Source organism: Hippocampus comes, unplaced genomic scaffold (assembly GCF_001891065.2).
Source record: "Hippocampus comes isolate QL1 unplaced genomic scaffold, H_comes_QL1_v1.1 scaffold25, whole genome shotgun sequence".
Lineage (NCBI taxonomy): Eukaryota > Metazoa > Chordata > Actinopteri > Syngnathiformes > Syngnathidae > Hippocampus > Hippocampus comes.
In genome coordinates this window covers 1,117,741-1,131,261 of record NW_017804844.1, presented here as the reverse complement: position 1 = coordinate 1,131,261, position 13,521 = coordinate 1,117,741, and the positions used below count along the sequence as shown (strand labels likewise).

The window sequence follows — 13,521 nt, the reverse complement described above, 5'->3', positions numbered from 1 at the left end:
GGGGGGGGGGGGGGGGGGGGGGGGGGGGGGTCTGGATCCATCCTGCCATCCATCTCCACGGCTTCCTGTGGGGACTCCACAGTGTTTACGTTTGGGCTAAATTGCAGTGGCTGTTCTGGATATTCAAAAGGAAGGCCATTTGAGGCCGTAGATACGGCAAAGGGAGAGGGGGGGGGGCCCAAAAGCTGAAAGTGGAGTTTTGATCAAGACTTTTCATCATCATCCAAATGTTTCCTCCTAATGACCCTGATGGCACTGTTCATTTTTGTTTCTTCTTTTTTTTTTTTTTTTTTTTTTTTTTGCACAAGTCATTAAGACACGGTTGCAAGCGGGTCTTTGTGAGAAGGCAATTAGAGACAAACTTTGACCAAGCTCATTAATTCCCCTCCCACACCCCATCGAAATAAAAGTTGCCCTCCGTTCAAAATGGGGACACTAATTGCCGCGTCCTTGATTGGACACTTGAAAACTGTTGTCAAAAGAAGAAGAGAATCAAGCCTGAAGCACATCGGCACCCCTCTTTAAACATATCACCTTTCATTTTTCGATGCCGTTGTTATCACACATTTTCACTCACATTGAATACGTGCACTTTTTTTTTTACGTTCAAATATGGTAAGCGTGCCTTTAAAAAGTCCTCTCAAAATGCTTGTTTTCAAACATTTATTTAGGTATATTTTTAATGGACCGTTTATATGCAATACATTTGAAATAAATCATCATCGAAGTTGGAAAAAAAAAAAATCCTCCATGCAAGCAGGATTTTAATTCTGGCCCCGCCCACCCCTCCCCTTCACTGAACCGTGCAACCACTTGTAAATCAGATTTTCATAAACAATTTCCATCCGTGGTCTGTCGTTGTCAAGTCAGCTTGCGGTGGAGGTTACCGTCTCGGCTCGAGCGACGGCGGGCAAGCGAGCGCACAAAGAGCCTCTGACGGATTGTCGAGGGGGCTCCGGGGCGGAGCGAGCGAGCGCACGGCTTGCGGAGGTCTGCCACGCGCTAATGTGGAACATATGAAGTTCGACGCCGACACCTTTTATGATGCCACCTCGCTCACGATGCCTGAGCTCACCGCCGAGGCATGCCAGGCCTAAGACGGGGCCCCAGAACTGCACCCACGAAAACTGCATTCGAGCTACACGAGAATGAAATGACGGCGACACGAGAATACACGACCGGTATTTGAAAATTGTCAACGACATGTTTTACACTTGAAGCTAGATGGCGCTACGAGAGGGATATCCCCGTCATGCGGCCCAAAACGTCTGAAAATAGATGAAAAACAAGCCTCCGGAAGGGGCCCCAAATCCGCGGGTGTAAAGCAGAGCTGTGATTAAGTTGGGAGGTAAACATTTGGAGTTAATATCAGGTTTGTTTGGCCTCGCCGAGCTCGCTGGAAGCCTTTTGCGCGCATGTTTGGCTGTCAATCGGGACACTGTCACATTTGATTTATTTATATTTTCTACACATTGCCTTTTTTTAAAAAATCTGATTTACAAATGAACTGGCCCACATGCCGCTGTTAAAAATCCAAAGTGTGTCTTGAGCACCAAAGTTGGCTTCACCCGACTTTTTTGATTTTCCTTAATGACCTCGATTGTTTTAGGTCTAATCAGCTAATTAGCACAGAACAAATAGAGGACCCTGGTCTTGCTGGAGAGAGGAACTCAGCATGCACGACGACCCCCCCCCCACTCCCCCCACTCCCACCCTCAGCATCTATCCCACAGTGGATGAGGGAGTGCGGTTTTATTTCACCAGCCCTCTGCGGAGCACCAATCTATCTCCCACATTTGCTGAATTTCTCCAGATTGGGATAAGCTGGGGGGGAGCTGAACAAAGCGCTATGTGCCGGCCTCTGCGCCCAAACGACCCCCCCCACCCCCAGCTTCCTCCCCGTCCTCCCCTCCCAATCGCTGATATGTCTCCGACACAAGGCGAGTTGATTTAAACCTCAAGTTAACTCACAAGCGCCGGGCGACGTCTATTTTATTTCCACCCTCGCAGGGATTTCTTTGGCCCCGTTCCGACACTCTGCGTTTGCGGAGAGCGTCGCCGCTAACTGACAACGAAATCAAGGGTGGTGTTTTGTCTACGTGGTCTGGAAACTCCGCGGGCCTTGTCCCTCCTCCGACCGTGTTATCGCCGATGTTGTAGATAGGAGAAAACACGGGCCGGAATCTTTCAAAATAAAGTCACAATGCCAAGTATCTGCCGCTCAAACTCTTGTTTGACACGCATAAGGGAAATTAAACACCAAAAGTGCAACCCGGTAAACGAAAACTGGACCAGAACTACATTGCAACAACACCGGAACTGCACTAGAACTACTCTCGGACTACACCAGAACTAGCCGAGAAGTGAATGACAAATAAAACTACATCCATAACACAAAACTGGAGCTCCGATGTCTCGTCGTTCAATCAAACTACACTAAAACTACACCTGGCACACCCTGAAACGAAACGTTGAACTACATTCGAACTAAGCTAGTTGAACTACACTAACCAGCAACAGAACAGAGTCAGAGGTTCACTCGCACTTGGACTTAACTAGAGTACATCAGGCCTGCAGGAGACCAGAACTCCAACTGCACAAGAGAAAATAAATAAATACACTAGACTGAAACCGCATCTGACCTAAAACCAGACGACATCAGAACTCAAGTTCAACTTCAACTCCGGCTGCTCTTCTTCACTTTCGCATCCCTTCTCTCATGAAGCTAATCGCTTGTTTTCAGCCCGAATTCCAAAACAAGGACAAAGTTGTAATCCATTTAGTGCATCCCCGTCAACCGCGTCCACCCCGGAATAATCCGCCAAGATTGGAAGGTGCTATCAAGGGAAACGGGAGGCAGGAGAGATGAGAACGAAGCGAAGGGGGGTGGGGGGGGGCGGGAACTTGCGTCACGGTGATTTTTGGCCTCTTTGTCACGCAGGTGGCGCTCTGGGCTTCCCCGCAGCCCCGGCGCCCAGACAAACCTTGGGCCCGGCTGTAAAAACCTCGGAGAGGATTAAGCACCGGCAGAGCGCTTTAATGAGACCTGAGAAGTTGCCGGGGCTGGGGCGCCGCTTCCCGAAGGTCCGCCCTCGTGGCCCCGAGCGGCCCCCGTGGTGCCGGCGGCGGAGCCACATCAAAGGAAGAGCCCGGAGACGGTCGGTGGAGGGAGAGGGGGGGGATTGGGCAGGGGCGGAGGGGAAGGTGCCCCGCATGGAGGAATCCCTTATCTCCTCCTGAGAGGATGCTGCTCTGCGCTGTGAGATTGTCTGGAGCTGCCACCTGTCTCAGGCATCTTTGAAGGCAACACTAAAGCCTGTGATGGGCCTGACCTCCTTGCGCTCCCGTTCTTTTATGTCTCTCTTCATTTTGGGCTTTGTTACTCACGCCTCCCCTCACTTCACTTCACTCCACCACCTCTGCCGCCGCCGCGTGGATACTTGTAGGCTCAGCTTGGAGATGTCGCGGCGGTCAGAGAGGCGGTCTTGCGCTCATAGAAAGCAAATTTAAAAGCACATATTGCTCTGCGATAGCAACTGGGGATTCTCAGAACGATAACGCTGACGTCAATTTGCTCTGCGATAACATTTAGTAGGCTTTGGTACAAAAAGTAGGAAACGCAATTTTCGAGATTTACACATGAAGTGTTTCTTTGAATGTCATTCGCTTGAACTTTACTCGACCAAACTCAAAGTTCCACGTCTGCACAACAGACCAGATCTCAACACAGAACTGCAATCCACCTAAACAGGAGCTCCATTTGGTAAAAATTATGAGTTCAAGTACATCAGCACTGCAATAAAACTGCACCATAAGTGCCCTAGAACTACACTTGAACCAATCTAGAACTAAAGTGGAACGTAAGCCACCCCAGAACTGCGATGGAACTAAACTAGAACCATACCAAATAAAGTTAAAAGTATTACTAAACTCAAACTCTACCCAAACTATAACTTCAAAGGCATTTTAACTGTAATCACACTAAGCTAGTAGCACGCTAAACCTGCTATAAAACTAAACTAGAATTACACCGGAACTACACAATCGAACTACGCTACAGCCAGAACTGCAATCGCACTACATGAGAACTAAACTTGACCTACAATTGACATTAGGACTGCAATATAACTAAACTAGAACTGCATTAGCGCTTTACTTGTCCTAAGCTAAGCTAATTAACACTACACCGAAACTGCAATGAAATGAAACTGTTCTAGAACTGCAATAAAATTTTGAAGTACGTTGTAACTATATTGGAACTAAACTACAACTTGTACTACTGTGGAAGTGCAAAAATATTCAATTACCGGTACAATTAGTTCCACAACTGCAATTAAAACCGAAACTAGGACTACATGACACTGTATTATTCCCAAACCAGTACGAGAACGGCAACAGAACTTAACTCGGTTTCTTAGTTTGACTTTTTTTTTCCCCCCTCTTCCAAAGTGACTGTAATCTAACTACCAGCGAACTTTACCAAAACCGCACGAGATGTCCAAGCCTTTATTGTGCAAGGGAACAGCATGTTCAGCATGTTTTTCAATCTCATTAGAAGTGCAAAGAAGCTAAAAGTTGTTCCCTGCTGAGCAAAGGCAAAGATGTTAGCTTATCTTATGGAGATGTACAAAAAAAATAAATAAATCAGGAGCAAAACACGCAGAAGCGATGATCCTTGCTAATAAGGAGGCTACAGAGGCTCCGATTAAATTGTTATTGTCATCAAGACGCCGCAAATCTTACTTTTAAGCCTCGGCCACATCAGCAGAATGTTTTGTCCGCGTGGGTGAATGGCCCGAATAAGAAAACGAGGAAGTTAGGGAAAAAAAAAAATGCGACATGGGCGCTACAACAGATGTTGCCGCGCTGATACGCCGGCGAAGCGCTCATTCTTTGAACGTGCTAAATTCCCTGGAAATTCCGCTTAATTCTCCTTTACCCCCTTCGCGTTTAATCTCGTCATTGTTAACGAGACACTCCGTTATTTCTCCAGACCGCGTCACATGACTTTACGACACTTGAAACTCTTGATGCCCACCCCCCCCTTGCACCCCCCGCCTTCCTACCCTTCAAGTCATGCGGCGCTCACTACAAAGAGCAACTCGCATGGCAGATCAGGGCCTATCTTGCGAGCGAACGATGCTGCTAATAAGCTGTAAAAAGGGGATCATCTGATTATCCCTGGTGTGCCGGACCACCGGGACCCCCGTGTTGTTTCTGTCCTGATGAAAGGCATCGGCCGCGGATGGAAGGCGTCCCTTTCGTTTGCCCGCAAGCGCGCTCGGGGCTGCTGCTGCTAGTTGATGATGCCGAGGGACTGCACCTCGCCACCGCGCTCAATATTTGAGGTGTCGCAAAGACAAACATTTAGCCCGCGTCTTAGCACCTCGGGCTTCCTTTTGAAGGCGCGCCAGCCCAAGTGAGTTCACAGAGGGTCACTTTTTTTTTTTTTTTGCTTTTCAAAGCCCGATACTAAACTAGAACGACACGTGAACTATAGAAGAACTACAACTGCACGAGTATTTTTTTCTTTTCTTTGAAGGCACGCCAAGCCTCTTCGAAAGGGAACTAAATGAGCGGGACATCTCTTGATTCTCTCCGGGTAAGGCCATTGAGAACAGATTCTCATTTGCAATGCCCACCTGAGTGCAGACAGCGAAGCAAAACGAAGTAAAATAAAAACAAAATGAAATACAAAAGTTTCTAAAAGTTGCATTTTTAAGCCAATAAAACGAGACTCAAGTCGACCTACAAGTGCATTCGAACCGCATTACAACTAAACGAGAGCGACGCATGAGCTTCACTTGAAAATACTCGAACGACACCAGAACTAGGAATAAACTCCAAGGGTCACTCCTTGGTTTTGTAACCCGAGCTCGCACTAAGCCCCTGACGCCCCCCCCACCCCCACTCCATCCAAAACATACACACATACTTGAAGATGAATGGAAATGTCTTGTGCAGTCCACATGAAGCGGAGCACTGTAATTACTTGTCGGCACTGCGAGGCCGTTGTTGTGCCGATCACGTTCCGTGGCGGTGACAGCCGGCTCACTCAGTTCACTGGTCAGCCGCATTTTGATATTGAGACGGACGCCTAGACGGCCGGACGGACGCGCTACGGCTCAACGAACCCCGAGATCAGCTCGCCGCAGCAGTTTTGCCACCAATCAAGCGCCCCTGACCTCTGTTCCTCTTCTTGGCGGATCACAGAGTGATCCAGGTATCAGGCACTTCCCAGAGAGGATCGGGAAGGGGAAGGAAGCAGGAAAAACTCTTAGCGCGCTCGGATTGTGCCATCAGTCGGGGACACAAGGAGGCTTTTGTGCGAGGATCTGACAGGAGCAAAAGACGGTCATCACGATGCTGTAAAAAAAAAAAAAAAGTCATTTCGCCAAGCTGATTCCGAAGCGGAGAGATTTGGACTTTTTCACCGCCGCGTTCTCTGGTGTTTTAGGCAGCCGTTTTAACATTTGCAAGAAATCCGTGGCCTGAAAAGAAAGAATGGGCTTTTGTCTTCCGTCTTGGCAAAGGAGGGCCGAACGTTCAAGAAAGAGGCACTTTTAAAAGAAGACGGCTGACCGGCCGACCGGCTAATCGGCGCATAATGTAAACAGATGTCGCATTCACACTTAAAAGACAATTAGGATGTTGAAAAACAAACGGCCGCCTCCCTCATTAATCCGCGGCGCAATCCGTTCCTCCTTATCCCCACCGCCGAAAGCCTTGGTGCATTAGCGCGGCGGGAAGAAGGGACGCGGACTCTTATCCTGCGTGTTTGCCCAAGAAAAGCGGCTAAGACCCAGGCATCACCGCGATTAGCTCAAGCTAACAATAGGGGGCATGTTTCCTTAGTGGCTCCTCTCAAGTGGGTGGAAAAGCCCAAAAGTAAACACAAGCTCAGGCCAAGGACGATGACGCGTCTGCGATGAATGAAGACAACGAGCCAACTCCGGCCCTTGTTCTTTTCTCCTTCTTCTTCTCGACAAGCAGCCGGCAGGTGTGCGGAGGCTGCAGGTGTCGTCGCATTTAGACGCATTACGCGCCGACACGGGCCAGAAACAACACTAAGCCGATTTATGGGCTTCTGTGTTATTGTGCAGGGCCTCTTCATCACCGGCACACACCTGGGATGAATTTTCGGGGGCCAGACTGCCTGCACGTGTTACAGCTAAGAGCATAGATACCGAAAAAAAAAATGTTTTCAAAATCATTTCAGAACTACAAATATTTTGCTCACACTTGAGCAAATGTTACACTTGAGGGTACAAGCTTGGGTGACACCGAGGGAAGGGAAAGAGCCGCCCTCACCCCCACTTGCCGCTTTCAGTGGTCTCCGACCTACCAACTGCACAAACGAGAAGTGGCAGTGTTGCTGAGTTAGGCCAGGACGGAATAGCCACGAACATCGCGGCGGCCGTCACGCCACCAGCACGGACTTCTTTTCAAGAAAGCTTTCCCTTCGGGAAATCAACTTAAACCTGGCGGTCGGGGTCCGCTGGACTCTTCATTAGCAATCGGCCTCAAGCCCCTTCAGAGCCGATTGATGGCAAACCCAGCAGGCAATTAGCCTCTTAATCAGACTGTTGCTAGCCCAATCATCTCCCTGCCGCCCACCTTTGCCTCAGATGATCTCCACTACCTCACGTAAGGCTTACGCCTGCTTGTCAGCAAGGTGGGAGGGGTGCGGGCTAGCAGGAGCAAGGAGATGCGGTTTGAATTTGGGCCGTTTGAAGTGCGAGTTGACGAGAGTGAGCCCGGCGCCCAGACAGCCCGCCCTAATGAGGGAATTAAGCCGGCGCGCTGGCCGTACTAACGCCACCGTGCAAGGTGGACTGGATTGTCAGGGACCGACGGGATGACCTCTCACATCCACGACTGAAAATGCTCTCACACACTACTGAAACATTCCTGCATATACTGTATTATTCAAACATTCTCATATCAATGAAAACTGATTCTCGCTCACACGTACTACTGAAACGATCGCACACGACCGAAATGCTCTCAGGCACTCATGGGGAAAATGATTCATTACACTACACTCCAAATATGGTCCCACCCATGATCGAAACTCTCTCTCACACACACTAGTGAAAAATCATTCACACGCACACACACACACACACACACACACACACACACACACACACTACTGAAATGTTTTCACATGCCACATGCTTTCTTTTGAAATGATCCACATTCACTACTGAAAAACTCTCACACATCCGACAGAAAAGTATACGCCCACACACACTACTGAAATGCTCTCACATGCACCAGTGAAATGCTCTCACATTTCCATTGGAAAGAGCTCCCACACTCACTCCTAAAACACTCTCTCATTCACCTCTAAAACGCTTTCACACACACTGTTGACACATTCTCACACACTAACACTCAGATTCATCACTGGAACGCTTTCGCACACAATACGGAAAAACAAAAAACACTTGGAACTCTCTCACAAACACTCATGAAACACTCTCTCACATGCTACTGAAAAACACTCACTGGCACAGCCTTCTGGCGTGCACTACTGCTAAGAAGAGCGCCTGAAAGTTTCTTACGGTAGTGCGAGTCCAGGTAGCCGTTGCGGGGGTCCATGGCGAAGAGGGTCCCCCGGTAGGGAAGGGCGTGATCGGCCAGGTGGGGCAGCGAGCCGGGCAGCTCCTTCTTGAGCGGCGAAGGCCGCTCCTCGGTGGACGTGGACGGCTCTTCGGTCACGCCGCGCTCCGAGCTCAGGGCGTTGCGCCTCTCGCGGTGGTACGGCGGGCCCGAGCTCTCGTCTTCTGCAAAATGACCACAAGGGGCTTCATGAAGGAAGACATTGCAGAAACGAGAGACACCCATCGACAGACCATGAATTCACAGGTGGTGGCGCAAAAGCGCCATGAGGCTGGTTTGCCAGTCGCCAACGAACAATCCATGAAGGACAATGATGTTCTTAACTCACATTTGCCGTGTTTGAAGATTTTATGGAGAGCAAATGTGATGAAGAGTGGTTATGGTAAGTAAATACGGTTGAGTACACTTTTGTTTGTGGGGAAAAAACATGTTTAAACTTTTGATTTGGGAGTATTTGTGGAGTGGCTGGAATGGATTAATTGTATTCCCATTCATTTCAATGGGGCAAGATGATTTCGATTTTTAAATCTAAATTAAAACATTTTTCAATTTTAAAAAAAAAACAGTGTCCGCTTTTCCTCACCTGCAACCAAGTGAGGCTTTTTATCATCCGTGTAAACAGCCACATGTGGGAGGTGCGGCGTATATGGGCAAAAGCGTTTCAAACTTGAGGATTTCCCAGAAGTCTGCTCTTAAATTCAGCTTTTTTTTTCCCTCTCCTTCATAACTCCCATAGAGAGAGCAAGAGAGGCTTCCCGACCGCATTCCAAGCTGCCCATTAAACAGCGTCATGGGTTGTATCAAGCACCCCCTCCCTCCTCTCACCCCCACCCCCCTAGCCCCCCCTTTGGCCTGTTCTTAAACTAAATCTCTCATCCGCTGTCTGACGGAGAAATTGGGAGGAGCAGTATCTCTGGGGGGAAAAGCTTCCTGGCACGCTGGCTAAAGAAGGGGATAAACGCCGAGTTGAGTTCAAGGGCTGAGCTCAGCCAAGAAAGACACGGCCTTTGACATGGGGTTTGACCTTTGAACTGGCATCTACGCGAGGGCCGACTAATGGGGTGCAAAGTCAGTCAGCGATCCGAAAAGAGTATGAAGCGTTAACCCTGCTTTTGGGTTTCTTTCTTTGGTACGCGAAGAATGTTTATGGGTCAATATGACCCGCTTAATTCTACAAAAGAACAAGAAACTAACAAAAGAAAACGGGTGAATTAAAAAAAATAGGAGATTCTGTATGTAAAAAAATTTGTACAACAAAAATAAATTCTTTAAGAAAACTTGAAAAAAATGTTTAGATCTTTGAACTGCAAAATTAAATGCAACTGAACTGAAATTAAGTAGGGATTCTTTCACATGCCACCAGAGGGAGCCATACTTTGAGAATCATTGCTCTAACTTTTGTGAGTGGCGTAAGTGAGTTTAAACTCATTCATGGTCACTTTGGCTCAAACGCACACTTTGTCGGGTGACATTTCAGCATGTGATGCATTTTTTTGCGCTGTTTTCGTAAACGTCCGCTTGACACCCCCTTTCAACTGTTTATATTTCCCGGGCGCAAAAAGCCTCTTAAGAGCGTCTCAACAGCTAAAATTGGCCGGTAGACATGCGCGCCCAGCGGACTTTTAACCGCTACATCGCTCCATTTATTAAACATCAGATAAATAAGCTCATAAATATGTACTCCAGTCAACTAGCGCGTTCTCACATGTCGACGTCAGACGAAGCGAGGGAAGCGGCGGATGCGTTTTTTTTTTTTCTTTTTCCTTGCGAGCGCGCGTGGCGCTCGCGGCCTCCACTTTTCCCAGCCCCGTGTTGGCGGCGGCGGATGAACCCAATTCCCGAAATCGCTTTATGTTAATATTGCGCTTTGCAAGAGCCAGACCTATTAACCCAGCTTTAGAGCGTATAAATGCCATTATTCCCTTAATAAGATCACGGGCTGTGCAGTATGGGATTAAATGCTTATATCATAACTGACGCTGTCATTTCCTGCGGATGAGGGCGGCTCGCTCCTCTCTCAGCCTGTCAGTTCCGCGTTAAAGGATCCCAAACTGTTCCTTCGCCGCCGCCGCCGCCGCCGACCCGTCACGGAATAAGAGCGGGACCCGTGGGCTGCCTGCCGCATGGCTTCGCGACATTCCCCCCTCTTCTCAATCCCCTGAACGCGGCTCTCTTAAGGAGGCGTTCTGTAAACCTGCTTTGTTGTTCTGAAGTGGCTGCTCAAATGCTGCCTTGCATTGCTCGAGGCAGCCGTTCTCAAACTTTTTACACCAAGGACCACCTCGAAAAATACTAAAAAAGTAGCACCGTCATTACGACACTGAAACGTAGAATCGTAGTGTGCCTAAGGCTATGTTCATACTGCAGGTTAATTCCGATTTTTTTCCCCCCCCCCGTATGTGACAAGCATACCAAGTATAATGAAGTGTATTATCCTTCAAAGTTAAATACAACTGAACTGGATTAAAGTAACAAAAATAAGACATTCAACTGAGTGATTCTCCGCATACTACTCAAGGGAGGCCAACAAGCTTAAACGCGGAACCTTTCGGCAACGACGCCTTTTACACTTAGCCCATGCCAGTACCGCCAGTGGCCTCTGTTCCGCCCCAGAAAAGTCCAGGCTGGCGGGCCAGGTTCTAAGTGCTTCACGCCTCCCCCCGCTCCCGGTGAGGTCAAGCGACTAATGGCTCAATCACAGCCGTGTCACACACCCCCGCAGCTGTGACCATGGCGAGCATGGGGCGGGGTTCATCAATGTCCCATATAGCACCTTGAGGGGCTTCATTACTGCGCTTCCAAGCACCTTCAATGGTTAACGAAACACACAGGAGGCACAAAGGCTCAATTGACTCCCGGGTGGACACCGGCTGTAGAAGATGAAGAAGCTTCACCTTCACTTTTTAAAATTTCCCTGTCCCCCCCCACCACCATGGTCACCACATTAAGCCCTCCGCCAGTTCGTGGGTCCATTCAGACCAGCACAAAAGCAGCAGGCCGGGCCTCTGCAGACCCCAAAAAAAAAAAAAATACTAGAACTATCCCGTTCTCTCCCTCCTTCTCTCTCTCTTTCTGTGGTGATTGAATTTCTTAACATCTTTTCAAAAAGCGCTTAAATGCCTGCAGGCGAGAGGAAGAAACAAGCTAATGGTGGATGGGGAACGCTGAACAAATTTCAGAGGCCTTTCCTGCTCGCGTTTGAGCTTGAAAGCGCGCTGGCGCCTTTCAACTGTTCAAAGTCCTCCTTCCTCCTGCAGTGTCACTGAAGGATTTGAAAAGAAGGTAATTGTGCTCGCTGCCGTCCTGATCAGAGGGCGCGCACCGCCTTTACTACTTCCTGCGCCACTAGAAAGCTACCCGGTGCTCCGTTGCGCCATTCTTCCCAGAACCCCTTTTAGCGTAGCTGCGCGCTCTCTCCTTTCAACACCTGCGAGCCGCTCATTAAAGTCCCCAAAATCCCAAATGTCGCCCCTTCTTGTCCATGTCGCTATTGTCAAAACGGGCCGCAAACCATTCAGGAGGAAAGCAGGAATGGATGTGATGCTTGAAAGCCGGAAAAGTGATCTCCCTCCACTTTCCGACAGAAGTATATTGCTGCCATGCCAGAAAAAAAAAAAGTTTCGGAGTACATTGTGACATGATACATTTCAAATTAAACTAAAGGTTGCTAGCTTCATGCTAACCTACAACATATAGCGGGGGGGGGGGGCAAAGGAGTTACCGCGACATAACGGGGTATTACTGTGAGGGACGAATATAGCGGCAACCCAACAATTCAGAGAAACCTGAAAAACGCCCAACCCCCCCCGCTTCACCAACCCCCTCCGCCGAAGGCAGAGGTTAAAAAACAAGGGCTTCTCCTTCCTAATGCTAACCCGTCTTTCATTCTCAAGGATCTGATTTGCCCTCCGGCCTCAACTCTTGTCAGTCTCCCAGGCCGGGACGTGTGCTTTTCAGGGGGCGCACAAAGGCCCACTGCAAAAAAAAAAAAAAAAAGAGAAGATGCCCCCCCCCTTCCTCGCCAACTCTCCTCCAACCCCCAACCAGCGTCTTTTGTGAAGCCCAAACATCAGAAGAGGTGTTGTTGTACGTCTGAGCCAAAGCCAGAGAGAAGCGGCGCTCCACCTTCGGCGCCTCAAAGAAGCGTTTGTCAATGGCACAAACAGGTTTTGGCTGCACATGGAGGAGACATGAAGCGAAATCGCACAAGCACTTCGTCTTCAAAGCTCCTCTCCTCCTGTGCAATAATCTCTTGCTCCCCTTTTATTCCCCCCCCCCCCCCTCGTCTTTCTCTTGCAAATCAACTCCCGGGAAAGACTCGAGATGCCCCCCCCCCCCTGCCCCAATCAACAATGAGCGGGAGGGAGGGGAGAAGGAGAAAATTCCAGCAGCTGGCTGCAGTTTAATAAGAGCACGTCTCCAAGCCGCTTAAGCTTATGCACCTGATTCGCCGCAATAGACACGAAGGAATCGGTGGTGATTAGCGGCCAGCCTGGAAGATTCGGCGGGGAAATTCGGCCGAGCCTAACTCAACGACTGCGAGCGGGATCCCGACGATAGGGTCGCGCTCTTGTCCCGCCCACGACGGGTGACTTCACTTCCTGTACGCTGGTGACTTACAAGGCAAGACATCTCACTCAGTACCTGGTGACCTTTTAGCGGCTTAGCTTTGTTTAGCTTAAGTCAACTTACAAATATGTAAAAGTTGGCGCACAAAAGAAAAAAAAACTACAGTAAAACTGGACTAAGAATAAAATAAAACTAAAATGAACAACACTTAAAAATAAAAATTCTCAAAATTAAGAAAAATAAGATTTATACATATATTTATATCTGTCGAACGTAAAAGTTGGCAAAAACTTGAAATAATAATAAAAATAATAAAAATGAAAT

At 48.6% G+C, this 13,521-nt stretch overlaps 1 protein-coding gene across 4 annotated transcripts in view; it reads right to left on the bottom strand.

The window, feature by feature from the left end:
• gli3 (GLI family zinc finger 3) overlaps positions 1-13,521 on the bottom strand; it is an 83,810-nt gene that overhangs the window by 33,085 nt on the left and 37,204 nt on the right. For all 4 annotated transcript variants that reach the window (XM_019875000.1, XM_019874990.1, XM_019875008.1 and 1 more), the window contains one exon: positions 8,571-8,792. In XM_019875000.1, the coding sequence (XP_019730559.1) occupies positions 8,571-8,792 (222 nt within the window). The remainder of the gene's footprint in view (positions 1-8,570; positions 8,793-13,521) is intronic.